This window comes from Xyrauchen texanus, chromosome 10 (genome assembly GCF_025860055.1).
Source record: "Xyrauchen texanus isolate HMW12.3.18 chromosome 10, RBS_HiC_50CHRs, whole genome shotgun sequence".
Taxonomy (NCBI): Eukaryota; Metazoa; Chordata; class Actinopteri; order Cypriniformes; family Catostomidae; genus Xyrauchen; species Xyrauchen texanus.
In genome coordinates this window covers 37274847-37291162 of record NC_068285.1, presented here as the reverse complement: position 1 = coordinate 37291162, position 16316 = coordinate 37274847, and the positions used below count along the sequence as shown (strand labels likewise).

Sequence of the window (16316 nt, the reverse complement as noted above, 5' to 3'; positions counted from 1 at the left end):
TGATAACCAGAATATGAATACATGCAGCGAGGCAGTAACCCTCCATAACCAAATGGATAACCTTGAGATAGCTTTTCTTACTTCTATCTGGGACACTATTCTAAGGTGTTTTTAAAATGTCAGTGAGTACCTGCAAAAAGTTGACATGGACCTGTCAGGTGCACATGAGCTCATTAAATCACCGAGAGACTTTATCTCTGGTCTTCGTGATCAGTTTGACATGTTTGAGGGGAGAGCAAAGGAAATGTTGCAAAGTGAATCACATAACTACAAGGCAGACACACAGAGAACCAGACGGCATAAACAATGTCAATGTCCTCTGTGTGTCTGACCAGTCATCAGAACCGGATTGTAATATTGCAATGTCAGGAAGACATAAATTTTTTATCAACGTTTTTAATGTCATCATTGACAAACTTGTTGCAGAGGTAAGCAAGAGATGTGAATCCTACAAAGGACTGGACAACACGTTTAGATTTTTGTGCATGGTCACTGAACTCTCACCATAACAAATTCACTCATCTGCCAAATTGCTTGAAAAGAAATATAGCAGTGACTTACAAGAAGAATTTGTTGATGAATTACATTAGGGGGCCTGGGTAGCTCAGCGAGTAAAGACGCTGACTACCACCCCGGGAATCGCAAGGTCAAATCCAGTGTGTGCTGAGTGACTCCAGCCAGGTCTCCTAAGCAACCAAATTGGCCTGGTTGCTAGGGAGGGTATAATCAAATGGGGTAACCTCCTCATGGTCACGATTTGGGGTTCTCGCTCTCAATGGGGCGCGTGGCAAGTTGTGCGTGGATCATGGAGAATAGCATGAGCCTCCACATGCTGTGAGTCTCTGCTATGTCATGCACAGCGAGCCACGTGATCAGATGCGCGGATTGACTGTCTCAGAAGTGGGACCTACTAAATAGTGGGAATTGGGCATTCCAAAATAGGGAGAAAAGGGGATCAAAAAAGAAAAAAGAAATGCAGACATTAAATCAGCAAGGGCATTCACACAGTATTCCCAAATGTTTTTTTTTTACTTTACCAGTCACAAATCCTTCTGGAGAACGTTCTTTTTCAAAGCTGTCATTGGTAAAAAACTGACTGTGATTGACAATGGCACAAGAAAGACTCTGACGTACATGTCAGTCGAGAAGTAATAAGGGATTTTTCCTCCCGAAAAAGTAGAAGAAATCCTTTGTAAGGTAGTCCCCATGATCTGATAAAATGTTCAGCATCATAAAATGTTTTTACATAAAAAACATGTGTATATATTTTTATATGACCTGTAAGTTTAGATGCTTTATTGCATTTATTTCTGTAAAATAAAAGGCTGATTTGATAGGAAGATGGAGTGAATGTATATAGGCAGTAATTCTAAAGATATGTGCAAAATAAATTAAATTGCTTGTAATACCAGGATGTACTGTCTGATATGTGGATGTGCGGTTGTTACTCAGAAATATCAGACCGCTAGATGGCGCCATAGACCAATCAGAATAGAGTATTCCAGAGCACGTGTAAAATAATCAGTATAAATTCAATTAAGTACAACAAATACTACCATGATATATACTTAAAATTGTACTTCACAATTTTACTAATATATAATTAATTTGTTTTGCATTACAGTAATAACTGACAATTGGCAGAAGGGAAAATGTTCTTCATTGTCATAAAAACAATGCAAATAATCTAAATCATCCTAAAACAGACTTCTTTTTCTTTATGCAAAATATAATTTCATTTTTTCTTTTGATTTAAGGGTGACATTTTTTGACATTCTGAACACAGTTTTTGTGATTGTCTCCCAGGTAGTTAAAGACTAGGCATTATTCTCTGCACTCACCTTCTTCTCTGTCACCTGTCTGACATGATCAGGAACCTTTTCTATGTAGTTTGGCATCTGGGATCGAGAAATAGCTTGTTTGAGTTTGGAGGCAAGCATTTCTCTACGCTGAGAGAGGAGAGTTCTCTGTTTGTTAGCATTAATACCATTCTGAACGAGAGAGAGAGAGAGAGAGAGAGAGAGAGAGAGAGAGAGAGAGAGAGAGAGAGAGAGAGAGAAAGTGTCATCAGCAGTGTACATGTATAGAAGGCCACTTAGATAAGAAAGGAAAATCTTAGTTTGCATTACCTGAACACTTAGATGTAAGTGTACAGTATGGTCCACCACTCCAACAGCACTGCCCTTAGGTGGAGTAGAGTCAGTGAAACCTCCCTCTGGACAGTGCAGATGAAGATTTGAGATGCGACCCAGTGTGCAAATAGCAGATCTGAAGTGGTGAAGGGTTTGAGCCTGATCTGGTGCACACACTGCCCACACTGGAAGACAGAATTACATAAAGTCAAATGATGACAAGATACTAAGCCCAGTCAAGTCAAGTCAAGAGAGCCTACCATGTTTTAATGATATCTGGCTCGGGTCTACTGATGTTTTAATGATATCTGGCTCGAGTCTACTTATTATTTTCTCTCACTTTGTCAGATTGCTTAGAATAGTAAAGCACACTTCTAAACAAGCATTTCAATTTACGAGGCATCATTCATGCATGTTCTACAAATAATTTGGGCCCATTAATAATAAGTATGAACAATAGAAATGGTGACGTTTGCCTTGGCAAGCACCACTAATAATGGAAACATTAGTGCCAAGTCAAAAAAACTAAGATTTTCTTACAGTCAGGTCTTTTCTTCGTCATCTGGCACTGGGCCCTCAGCACCCTCGCCACTCTGACCACTTCCTGTACCAAGGTGAAGTCAGCTTCCTCCTTAGGAAAATACCAGTGCTCCTGCGGTGAGCAAAATATTTTATCTCCACTGTTCAATATGTTCAATAATTGAACATACACTCACTTTATTAGGTACACCTACTTGCTCATGCAATTATCTAATAAGCCAAACGTGTGGCAGCAGTGCAATGCATAAAATCATTAAAAAATGTGATCTCAGTGATTTAAACCGTGGTATGATTAACTATGTTTCCATCCAAGGATTTTTTGCGAAAAAAGGTTTAGTGCATAAAAATAAAGCTGATGGAAACGCACATTATTGCTAAAATGTCACAAATGTCGACATAATATTTTTCCGTTTAACTCAAGCACATAAACTCTATGTCGACACATCAAATGTTGTGAAAAACTGGTTTGGAATCACTTTTTGTCGATAAAATTGCCATTAACGCAAAAATGCAGTGTCACATGACAGAGTTTGCCCCAATCGCTAGCCTTTATTAATCATGACGACAGTATTGAAAGCCAATTTATTGTATGTGATTATGGATTGATCTTTACGGCAAATAGAGCCGATCTGGAAACGTGACACTTCCAGGAGTGCCAACACAAATATCTCATGCACGTTGAACAAATGAATGGCCACTGTTTGCGATTAATTTAAATCGCAGTATCCATCCATTTATTTATTAAAGTTTCTTTTCCACACCATTCAAAAAAATAGACGGCAGTCATGGAATTAGCCAACAGAACAAAAAACATATTTCTGTGCATTAAGATGTTTTAAATTAAGAATAAATACACAATACTAGGCGAAAAGCCGAGAAAAAAAGCCGGCAAAATCCCCTGTATTAAATTAAATAAATTACCAAACGAAAAAAGCATTAAATTAAAAAAATTAATTACTGAATTAAAAAGCATTAAATTAAAAAAATTATTACCAAACAAAAATTTTTTTTTTAGACCTATATATGCCTTTTCTTTTCTCAAACTTGTTCTGTAGATGAATAAAGTCGGCTGAATGACGTTCTCAGAATGTTCTTCAACACTATAAATTCTCAGAACTATTTGTCCAATGCGGTTACTTTCAGAAAATGAGCTTTTGAACATTTTAAAACGTTTGAATATTTATATCTAACCATCTTTACCTCAGATTGCATTTATTGAATATCAAGAATGTATCATAGAAACTCTGATATTACACCACATAATTTTTTTTTTTAATAACTGTGCACACCGCATATACACATCGATTGATGGTCCTTATACTGAGACAGAAAGTTTCCGCCACTACTTGATGCAGTTTGCCAGCTTGAACAGGGCCACGACGATCCGCTTTCAGGTCGGAACCGGTGCCAACCTGCGATGTGCACAACATCAGGCCCAATTACATATATTACAGTCATATCAGAAGGACAACTGTTCACTTTTGATTGCAATTCCTCCTCTTCTGATTGCTTTTATTTGTTAATTAAAATGAGAGTAAGCTGACTAATTGAATTGTCTCAATAATCTCCCCATTTTACCAAAACTTCAGAGGAAAAAAATGAAGGACATCTGGGAGGCGAATTAGCAAAAAACGGCTTCAGGGCAGATTTATTTTGCGCTAAACCAAAACCTATGCGACAAAGTGTTTTTTTAGGCATGATGTCATCACCCACACCCTTTTTATCAATAAAAAGCCATTTGAGTGGAAACAGGTAGAATGCGTTTTCACTTTGTCGGTAACAAAATGGCAAACTAGGCTATTGTTGGTGCCAGACGGGCTGGTTTGAGTATTTCTGTAACTGCTGTTCTCCTGGGATTTGTATAGATAGTGTGTATAGAGAATGTGGCGAAAAACAAATAACATCCAGTGAGCGGCAGTTCTGTGGGTGAAAACGGCTTGTTAATGAGAGGTCGGAGGAGAATGGCAAGACATTTCCAAGCTGACAGGAAGGTGACAGTAACCCAAATAACCACATGTAACAACAGTGCTATGTAGAAAAGCTTTTCTGAACATACAACATGCCGAACATTGAGCCGAATGGGCTACAGAAGCAGAAGACCCCTACAGGTACCACTAATGTCAGCTTAGAACAGTCCTTGCATTAGACTTTCTCGGGGTCGTAAAAATTCCGTCATAATCTATTATAACACGTCATTTTAATTTTCACATTTGAATGATAATAAGACATTTAATAGCTTTTATTTTCATTCACATTTTCATTCTTAATCATAAGTTTACAGGATGAGCATATAGCAGATATTTATTTATGAAGAGAACAGATGAACAACAGAGACATGAAGCAGATTCATGTTTTTTCACCGCAGTGACAGCAGAGACAACTAAAACACGACATATGGACAATGCAATATTATAAAAAAACTAAAACGATTAAAATATGAACAAAACACGTAAAAAATTAACTGAACAGAGCTCAATCGACAACTCAAACCATAGTCCTGGTCCACATGGATATAAACTGGGTGCTCGCCTGTGCGTAAACGCATCAAGGAAGACTGATGCTGAGGCAATTGTCATTAGATTTTGCATCTTTGCCTCGGACAGACGACTTCTCGTGGCAGTTTTAATCTGGAGGCTGAACCCAGCATCAAGTGCCGCATCGCCCTCCACATGACAAGAGTCGCAGAAAGCATTACAGAGGGGGCTTTTACGAGTTTGTCACTTAAAAAAGCGGGAGGTGTGCACAATTAGCATTGAAAACATGTATTTGGTAAAGAGAAAAAGCTTGCAGTTGCAGAGTTCAATAACTGGGGTCTCTGATATTCGTAAATGATAAGGTCATATTTAATTAAAAGAAATTATGAGACATTCAATGTCTCTTTACAAATTTGGACCATTTTTTTATTTTTCTTGTTGCTTAGTATCTCAAAGGCATTATTAGTGAAGCGTCAAACGTGTGTGTGAAAAACACTTGTGTAAAGTCACTTCCATATAGGCCTACGTTAAGCAAAAAGAAAAGAAAAGAAAAGAAAAAAATCAGATTGCTGATTTTGCCTCTTCAATTTCATCACCCCTACATCAGTGGGAACAATGAGTCTGGCTTTTTGATGCGCATAGGTGATCGATGCGGGGCTGCACGGTAGAAAGGAATAAACGTAAATTGTCCTCCACCTGCAGCCTTGATCAATATTTGCTTTTAAGTAGGGTCAAAGCGGAAAACCTGCACTCACATATGTAAGTGGAGCGGAAGGGGATGAGGACTTTCATAGCCTTTCGAGAGAGGTGGGGAAACTCAGTCACAACAAAGAGATCCATTTTGCTACACGCATATGCATAACACGCACTTTAACACACAATCTAGCAGATGTATACAGACATGAACCAATATGTTTTTTTTCCCCCACGCTACGCCTCCCCTGGGGCTCTCTGGCACCCCCCAGGGGAGGTGCGCCTCACCAATTGAAAACCTCTGCTCTAGAGACTGTTGTGTGTGAAAATCAGCAGTTACAGAAATACTCAAACCAGCCTGTCTGGCACTAACAATCATGCCACAGTCAAAATCATTGAGATCACATTTTTCCCCATTCTGATGGTTGATTTGAACATTAACTGAAGCTCCTGACCCATATCTGCATGATTTTATGCATTACAATGCTGCCACACAATTTGCTGAATAGATAATCGCATGAATAAGTAGATGTACAGATGTACATAATAAAGTGGTCAGTGAGTGTATATTCAATATGTTCTCAATAAAAAACATAGGTGGAGGTAAATTTCATATTCTTAGGCAGGGTGTTGCCGAAGTGAGCTGCTTGGGTGGTTTGTGCATACAGGTTGTGTTTGTGATTGGCTCACCAGCTGTGAGGTGTTTGGGTAGGGCTGCACACACAGGCTGGTAGGGTTCTTGATAGAGTCTGTACTGTAAGGCAGGAGTCTCTGCCACAGCTCCTCTGTGAGGAAAGGCATGAAGGGTGAGAGGAGAGAGAGAGAGATAGACACGCTGTGATATAATACAGACGTGGCCGTCTGCCTCTCTCTTTCTCTCTCCTCGCTATTAGAGCCAGAGTTTTTCAAAACAGGCTTTATGCTTTCCTAAATGAGAGTAAGAGAGAAAATGAAACAAAACAAGACGTTGGTAATATTTGAGCCTTGGAATAATAATAATTTAAAAAAAAGTTTAAATTTTATAGGACGTATTATAATAGCTTTAAACACACACACACACACACACACACACACAGAGAGAGAGAGAGAGAGAGAGAGAGAGAGACTCTTTTCAATTACTTTTACCATATCTTTAGTGTTGAAATTGTAAATTTACCAGGATTTACCCATCTTTCTGAGATAGATTTATTTTAAAAGCTTTTCTAAGGACACGTCAATGTACACATGCTTCAGAAGGACGCTTTGGAGCTTATCACATTGGTTGTGTCACATCATAAACATACCATTTTAGGTTGCTGTTTCAAGTTTAAGGTACTTAGAACTTAGAAAACGTGTCTTGGGAACCTGCGTTCGGATTTGCGCTCCATTAAGCTGTGTTTAAAGACTGAAAATCATCTTGTGCGGTCTGCTGTGGGTATGGTTTGTTCTCTGTATAAGATGCATGTAGTCTAAACAGCTGGAGATTCGCTCCCTGGAGAATACAGGTGGTACTTCAAGCTTGAATTTCTCTGATGGTAAGAACTTTCCTTGTGCATAATTAATTGCTTAATTATTTTACACTTTATTTTTTATATAGTGAATTGCACTGAATTAACATGTTAAACAGTCAGCCCTAATTAAAATAATGAAAAGGCATGTCATAACCCCTTTAAATAAATGTATAAAAGTGCACATTTTTACAATGAAAAACCCCCAACAAATTTTCAATTAATTTGTAATGTGTCTATTTTATATATATATATATATATACACACGGTGCATCCGGAAAGTCTTCACAGCGCTTCACTTTTTCCACATTTTGTTATGTTACAGCCTTATTCCAAATGGATTAAATTCATTATTTTCCTCAATTCAAAAACACCCCATAATGACAATGTGAAAGAAATTTGTTTGAAATCTTTGCAAATGTATTAAAAATAAATAACGGAAGAAAAAAAAAATCACATGTACATAAGTATTCACAGCCTTTGCTCAATACTTTGTTGAAGCACCTTTAGCACCAATTATAGCCTCAAGTCTTTTTGAGTATGATGTTACAAACTTGGCACACCTATTTTTAGGCAGTTTCTTCCCTTCATCTTTGCAGGACCTCTCAAGCTCCATCAGGTTTGATGGGGAGCGTCAGTGCACAGCCATTTTCAGATCTCTCCAGAGATGTTCAATCAGGTTCAAGTCTGGTCTCTGGCTGGGCCACTCAAGGACACTCACAGAGTTGTCACGTAGCCACTCGTTTGTTATCTTGGCTGTGTGCTTAGGGTCGTTGTCCTGTTGGAAGATGAACCTTCACACCAGTATGAACTCCAGAGCGCTCTGGAGCAAGTTTTCATCAAGGATGTCTCTGTACATTGCTGCATTCATCTTTCCCTCGATCCTGATTAGTCTCCCGGTTCCTGCCGCTGAAAAACATCCCCACAGCATGATGCTGCCACCACCATGCTTCACTGTAGGGATGGTATTGGTCTGGTGATGAGCGGTGCCTGGTTTCCTCCAGACATGATGCTTGCCATTCAGGCCAAAGAGATCAATCTTTGTTTCATCAGACCAGAGAATTTTGTTTCTCATGGTCTGAGAGTCCTTCAGGTGCCTTTTGGCAAACTCCAGGCGGGCTGTCATGTGCTTTTTACTGAGAAGTGGCTTCCGTCTGGCCACTCTACCGTACAGGTCTGATTGGTGGAGTGCTGCAGAGATGGTTGTTCTTCTGGAAGGTTCTCCTCTCTCCACAGAGAAACGCTGGAGCTCTGTCAGAGTGACCATCGGGTTCTTGGTCACCTCCCTGACTAAGGCCCTTCTAACCCGATCTCTCAGTTTGCCCAGGAGGCCAGCTCTAGGAAGAGTCCTGGTGGTTCCAAACTTCTTCCATTTACAAATGATGGAGGCTACTGTGCTCATTGGGACCTTCAATGCTGCAGAAATGTTTCTGTATGCTTCCCCAGATCTGTGCCTCGATACAATCCTGTCTTAGATGTCTACAGACAATTCCTTGGACTTCATGGCTTGGTTTGTGCTCTGACATGCACTGTAAACTGTGGGACCTTATATAGACAGCTGTGTGACTTTCCAAATCATGTACAATCAACTGAATTTACCACAGATGGACTCCAATCAAGTTGTAGAAACATCTCAAGGATGATCAGTGGAAACAGGATGAGCTCAATTTTGAGTGTCATGGCAAAGGCTGTGAATACTTATGTACAAGTGATTTTTTCGGTTTTTATTTGTAATAAATTTGCAAAGATTTCAAACATACTTTTTTCACGTTGTCATTATGGGGTATTGTTTGTAGAATTTTGAGGAAAATAATTAATTTAATACATTTTGGAATAAGGCTGTAACATAACAAAATGTGGAAAATGTGAAGCACTGTAAATACTTTCCGGATGCACTGTATATATATATATATATATATATATATATATATATATATGCAGTATATAAAGAATCAATGTCTCCAATACTGCTTTAAATTAAGGAGACTATATACACACCAATCAGTCACAACATTAAAACCACCTGCCTAATATTGTGTAGGTCCCCCTCGTGCCAATAAAACAGTGCCAACTGGCATCTCAGAAAAGCATTCAGAGATTATATTCTTCTCACCACAATTGTACAGAGCAGTTATTTGAGTTACCGTAGACTTTGTCAGTTCAAATTAGTCTGGCCATTCTCTGTTGACATCTCTCATCAACAAGGTATTTCTGTCTACAGTACTGCCGCTCACTGGATATTTTTGTTTTTGGCACCATTCGGAATAAATTCTAGAGACTGTTGTGTGTGAAAATCCCAGGAGATCATCAGTTACAGAAATACTCAAACCAGCCCGTCTGGCACCAACAATCATCCATGCGATTATCTAATCAGCCAATCGTGTGGCAGCAGTGTAATACATAAAATCATGCAGATACGAGTCAGGAGCTTCAGTTAATGTTCACATCAACCAACAGAATTGGGAAAAAATCTCAGTGATTTGGAGCGTGGCATGATTGTTGGTGCCAGACGGGCTGGTTTGAGTATTTCTGTAACTGCTGATCTCTCTAGAATTTACTCAGAATGGTGCCAAAAACAAAAAACATCCAGTGAGCGGCAGTTCTGCGGATGGAAATGCCTTGTTGATGAAAGCGATCTACAGAGAATGGCCAGACTGGTTCAAACTGACAAAGTCTACGGTAACTCAGATAACTGCTCTGTACAATTGTCGTGAGAATAATATCATCTCTGAATGCTATTCTGAGAAGCGGTTTGGCACTGTTTTGGGGAACGAGGGGGACCTTCACAATATCAGGCAAGAGGTTTAATGTTGTGGCTGATCGGTGTATGCACTATCTATATACTACAGTATCTGTCTATATATAGTCTCTTTTCAATTACTTTCACATGAGTGTTGAAATGGTAAATTTACCAGAAATTCTCAATTTTGGGCTTATCCACCTACCCAGGGCGTTTAAACTAAAATTATTTGTTATATGCATCATTATTTTATATAAGAATATAAAGAATCAATGTCTCCAATACTGCAGTCATTTCCATCACACCAATAAATTTACAGAACTACTTAAAACAAGTTTTCCCCAAAAGGATTCTATTTAGTTATCATGAAAAAAGTGACAGATTAGCCCATCTCTGCCAATGCAGCTGAGAGAAAGCTTGAGGATCAAATTTTAACATATTTACATCAGAGTAGATTTATTGGGTGTCATTTCCAAACCAGTCAGTACTTGAGAATTGTCTTTGCCATCAAACACAATAGATCAAGTTACTGTTTACAAAAAAACACTCTGTGATGGCACTTTCAGGTTCTTTTGGCACACAAAATAAGAACATACACAAACATTATTACAACATATAATGCTTAAAGATTTTTTAAACAGAATTGCTGGGGGCTTGTGTAGCTCAGCGTGTATTGACGCTGACTACCACCCCTGGAATCGTGAGTTCAAATCCAGGGTGTGCTGAGTGACTCCAGCCAGGTCTCCTAAGCAACCAAATTGGCTCGGTTGCTAGGGAGGGTAGAGTCACATTGAGTAACCTCCACGTGGTCGCTATGTGGTTCGTTCTCGGTGGGGCACGTGGCGAGTTGTGCGTGGATGGCGTGAAGCCTCCACACGCGCTATGTTGCCACGGTAACGTGGAGAGAGTTTTACATTCAAAATGTACATTCTACACTGTACCAAAATCCACTTGAAGATTGATCAAGTTCATGATCATGTGTGATGATGAATATAGATGAGTTTAAGAAGTTTTATTTTTAAGATTTCAAGTAGTCAAATGCCCTAGTTGAGGAATCACCATAGTTTTTATTTGTGGATCAATCAAAATGATATCTAAAGATTCTACTGCTGGATTGGCAGCTTCATCACAGCATTGACAGCACTAATTAGATTAAACTCACCAGGTAGATGTCACACAGACTGTGGACCCAGAAAGACTGCAGTGCAGAGGTGACCGTGTGGAGCTCATAGCTCTCAAAACTCTGCTCACACTGTTGAACGGTGCTGTAGAGTCTTGAACAGATCCACCTGTCCATGCTAGAGAGTGGATACGTCTGAGAGAGATATAGAAATAAAAAGTGAATTAGAATTAAAAGTGCTGTAAGTAATTATTTTCATTCATAAATAAGTAATACGTTTTGCGGACTCTTCTAAACAACCTGTGCACCACGTAACAAGTTGATGTTCTCTTGACAATGTAGTATGAGGAAAATTATACTGAAGTTTTGAAGCTTTGTTTTTATCTACTTTGCAAGACACGTATGGTAACGTGGTCTCAAAATAATGCCAATATGAGGTGGTGACACGACTTATCTATTTGTAAAAACTATACTATTTTGTGTAGTTTAACAACATTACATGACATAAACTTCACATAATTTAATGTTGGCAAATGTGAAGTACAGAAATCTCTGAAATTATACATTTATTTTACACAATATTTATTTAAAATTCACTCAAAATATTTTCAAACATGTGCCCGCTGACACGATTACAGGCCGATGGCAATAGTCTCAAATTCACATTTACATTTATGCATTTGGCAGACGCTTTTATCCAAAGCGACTTACAGTGCAATGATTACAGGGACAATCGCCCCAGAGCAACCTGGAGTTAAGTGCCTTGCTCAAGGACACAATGGTGGTGGCTGTGGGGATCGAACCAGTGACCTTCTTATTACCAGATTACCAGTTATGTGCTTTAGACCACTACACCACCACCACTCCCTTAATTGCTAAATATAGGCCAAAAAAACAGCCAATCAATCAGTCGACTGATACATTTTTGAGGTACAAGGAGGCAGGCCAGTGAATAACCGAGATTTTCTGTCATTTGCAGCTACAAATGATTGTACACAAGCACTGTTCTATTTCCTTTATTGTTTTGTGTCTCATTAAGTCAGCATAGTGTGGATGGCGAATGAAAAACAATGCAAGATAATTTATGTGCTGATTTAAACACAGATATAGCATGTAGGTGGAAAATTCTTAATAGAGGTCAACCGATATATAAGTTTTACCAATATAAGAGTTTTACAGATAAATCGGTGCCGATAATTTCTACAGTATTACAGTGGCCTATAGAGGTGAAGAAAAAAAACAATCACAGACATTGCATGGAGTTTGTTGTGCCACATGACTACTACAATTGAGAAATGATGATCTACCGTTGATGAATTACTTCTCATATATTTATTAGCCTATGAAAATGTTTCCTTTATAGTATTTATATTGTAAAAAAAAAAAAATTAAAAAAATTAGGTGATTGTAGGAGTGCATGTTTTGTTTTCCTTATGTGTTTGCACATACATTTCAAAATAAGAGTCCCTGGTGCATTGCAGCCTTGTTCATGGCTAAAGGTCCTGCATGCACCAAATATTATTTATATCTAGCTATTACTGGGATTTTTGTTGAACAATAAACAGCATCTGAGATTTTATTCATGCTGTACTCTTGTAGCCTCTATATCTGTACCCGACACAGTAGGAAAATCATAGAACATTTTTTAACATTCAATAAATAGATTTTTAAAAACTATCGGCTGATTAATCTTTTCGGCCTATTCAGCCACCAGCTTAGTTATTATATTGGCAAAATCCACAATGGGTCCATCTCTAATTACTCTATTATAAACTGGCAACATGCAGATGAGCTCTCATACTACCCAGCAGGGAGGTTTTGTCTGATATGAACACTAGTAGCAGGGGTGTTTTATTCCTTTAATGAATAGATTCGTTTGTGGAGTGAGAGATTGTGTCTGCTGTACCTCGGCTAATGATGTGGGTAAACTGTTATCCTGCAACACGGCGAGAGTGAAGCGTACTGTCTGCCACATCTTATTACAGAAATGCCTACAGCTCAGCACTTGAGACACAGACAGGCTGATGTCTTCACCTGAGACAGATGGACGAAAGGTTACATCACAGCAGGGTGGGGACAACACATCAGTAGATCTTAAAGCTGAAGTGTGCAATGTCTGTGCCACTAGTCACCAAACCTAAGAATGGTTTACTTATAGTTGTTTCGCCATAATAAGCTGGGATACGAGAAAGTATTTTAACATCGATGAGATTACGCTTTTCTGCTTTAAGGGTTGATTGTAGAAGTTTGTAATGAGTGCGCCTCACCCTGGGCTTTGTAAGAGCAGAGTGCAAACCTCAAAGCGTCAGTCCCACACTCTGGAATACCTTTAGGGAAATCTTTCTTCTGCAGGAAGGACACATAGGAAAGAAGGTGAACTTGCTGTTGGGAAAAACTGCTAAAATCATTGGAATGGAGCACAACAGTGACTGGCCCTTTTTTCAGTGGCCTTGGTTTTCTCATTCATTTTCTCCATGGGGATTTCAGAAAAAGTTATGGAGCAAACAATCACAACAGTAAAAACTTTAACTTGAAACAAAAACATTTACTTTGTCTTAACGTCTTTTATGAGGGCATTAACTATGTGAAGCATCCCATGAAGCATTGCGAATAAAGCAATCAAATAAAAAATGACAGTACAATATAAAACTATTTACTTATAGTAGTTGATTATAAGTATAAAGTTTAATGCAAAATATTAAAATATAAATGAATATGTAAGTAGTTTGCGATTGTAGGAAGACCGGCTCAATTACATCATCCGCAATGCTTCACGTGGTGGTCACTGCTGAGCTCTTTTGGTGCACTTTTCATTTAGACATCTCTCATTGGTGGATCTCACTTCAGAATTATGGGAAGTGTATTTCTTTACTATAAATTCAGCATTTAAACACAATATTTAGAAAATGTATGTGATTTTTACAACTTAAACCCGAATGTTGAGCTCTACAGAGTGAATCTGACCTGTGCTTCCTTGGCAACAACCATCTCTCCTGGATCTAGGTTTCCTTCTCTGACTTTCTCTTGAAGTCTCTGTAAAGATCAGACCAGAATCTGACTTAAAAGAAGATTGAGTTGTCATGACAATAAGAGGACACATGTGCTCTCAAAACATAGACGCAAACTAGGAGTGAATGAGTTCATAGAGTTGCGTTGTTCCATTTTAAAGACCCCATAAAAAAAAATTGTTGTTTTGTGGCTTTTAGTCCATGTCTATTAGCTTTGAGGTCATCTATATGCTAGTGTTCTCCTAAAAGTTGACAAAATAAAATTCAGTCTTTCTCTTCCCGGAAAATGTGGCAAAACATGTATACAACTCGTCTTGCACACAGGGTCGTAAACAAATTTTATTGAAATGAAATGCTCTCTAGTATGAGAATGTCCCTCCACTTAATACCACCTGCCACTGACTTGCAATAGCAAGTATAGTTCACCATAATTTTTGCCAGGCTTTGGCATAAACTAAAGGCATACTGGTGATTTAACAAAATAAGATTATAAACTGATTTGCTGTGCCCCAAACCAACATTCTGTTTCAATAGGAAATACCTCAACACAGGAAAGAGAATTCCTTTCTCAAACTAATTCACAGGGTCTTTAAAATCTTGTTGCATAGTATGTTTTTGTGCCAAAAATTCTGACAGTGAATAGGCCTTAAAGGAATGTTCCGGGTTCAATACAAGTTAAGTTCAGTAGACAGCATTACCACAAAAATCTTGGTAACAGTGAGGCAGTTACGATGAAAGTGAATGCGGGGGGGGCAATTTTTTTATGTTAAAATATAAATATAAATGACATAAACAATATGTGTGTAAAATGACTTTAGTGTGTAAAAACACTTACTAACCTTTTCTGTGTAAGGATATAGCCAATTTTACAACTTCGTTGTCATGATGATGTAATGTCAAAAAATTATGATTTAAACAACTTTACAGCTCAAATATTACATTAGTTTTAACAGAATAATTAAAGTGCTTTTATAAAATTATACGGTTTAAATTTCTGCCTTTAAACCCTCCAATAATTGGCCTCATTCACTTCCATTATAAGTGCCTCACTGTAACCTTGATTTTTGCTTTTTTAAAAGAAAATGAGTCGCAATTTTATTTTTGTCGTAATCAACATTGTGCCACAAATGCTGTTGACTGAGCATAACTTCTATTGAACCCAGAACATTCCTTTAAGGCTCAGTATGTGTGTGCATGTGTGCAAAATGTGTTGCTCTGTTGCCATACCTCCAGAGAAACACCTGAGATGACATCCAGAGGATCAATGACATTTCCTAAAGATTTACTCATCTTCCGCCCATATTTATCTCGCACTAAAGAGTGAAAGAGCACCTGTGTGACAGTGACAGAAAAAAGATTGAGCAATATAAGTGTGAGAGTCAACGCTGCTGAAAACATTTTGGTGAATAGATGTTAACATTTCTCTGTGACATTTTTAGAGGCTGTTGTATATGACACATATTTCAAATGGCTATTACATTTTAATTCCTGCCAAACTTAAGATATGGCATTTAGAGTTACGCGATCAGCCGTAACCCATCAACATAACCTGTTTAAAGGGCAGCTGGCCTGTCAACTCTCTGCCCAGCATCACCATCCTGGCCACCCAGAAGAAGATGAGGTCACTTCCTGTTTCCAGAATGGAATTGGGGTAGAAGTGTTTCAGGTCCTCTGTCTGTGGATAGAGAGTCAGATCAAAGCAAGTTCAGCTCCACATATCAATACAAAGACATTCTCTGTTGGTTTTTGTTGGAGTCTGGCTTCTTTCGTGAGCTGCTGATGTTAATAGAAAAACAGACTATTAACTACCTGCTGAGGCCAGCCGAGCATAGCGAATGGGAAGAGACCTGAAGAGAACCAAGTATCAAGCACATCTGGGTCTGAAACAGATTGATGTTTGATTAGACACATGGCTGATTTGGGTGAGGGCATGAATCAGTCTAAAGCTGTGGTCACACTACACTTCGTGCTCCATTCACTTACACTTAGTGTTGTCACGTTACCAAAATTCCAGTAGTTGGTACCGATACCAGTGAAATTTAACATTTCTCGATACCAATTTTGATACCACACAGAAATTTGCTAATATGATAGTGTGATATTGAACACATAAGTTTAATTA

At 38.4% G+C, this 16316-nt stretch overlaps 1 protein-coding gene across 2 annotated transcripts in view; it reads right to left on the bottom strand.

Annotated features, from left to right (window-relative positions):
- Positions 1 to 16316, bottom strand: part of LOC127650324 (valine--tRNA ligase, mitochondrial-like) — a 38453-nt gene that overhangs the window by 4110 nt on the left and 18027 nt on the right. The window contains exons 19-29 of one of the 2 annotated variants that reach the window (XM_052135667.1): positions 16004 to 16074; positions 15744 to 15869; positions 15422 to 15526; positions 14151 to 14219; positions 13454 to 13532; positions 13093 to 13220; positions 11229 to 11381; positions 6530 to 6766; positions 2673 to 2784; positions 2130 to 2317; positions 1842 to 1991 (exon numbers count right to left, since the gene is read on the bottom strand). In XM_052135667.1, coding sequence (XP_051991627.1) covers positions 1842 to 1991; positions 2130 to 2317; positions 2673 to 2784; positions 6530 to 6766; positions 11229 to 11381; positions 13093 to 13220; positions 13454 to 13532; positions 14151 to 14219; positions 15422 to 15526; positions 15744 to 15869; positions 16004 to 16074 — 1418 coding nt within the window. Of the gene's footprint in view, positions 1 to 1841; positions 1992 to 2129; positions 2318 to 2672; positions 2785 to 6529; positions 6767 to 11228; positions 11382 to 13092; positions 13221 to 13453; positions 13533 to 14150; positions 14220 to 15421; positions 15527 to 15743; positions 15870 to 16003; positions 16075 to 16316 lie in introns of those variants that run through there. The other variant, XM_052135668.1, reaches the window with a different exon arrangement.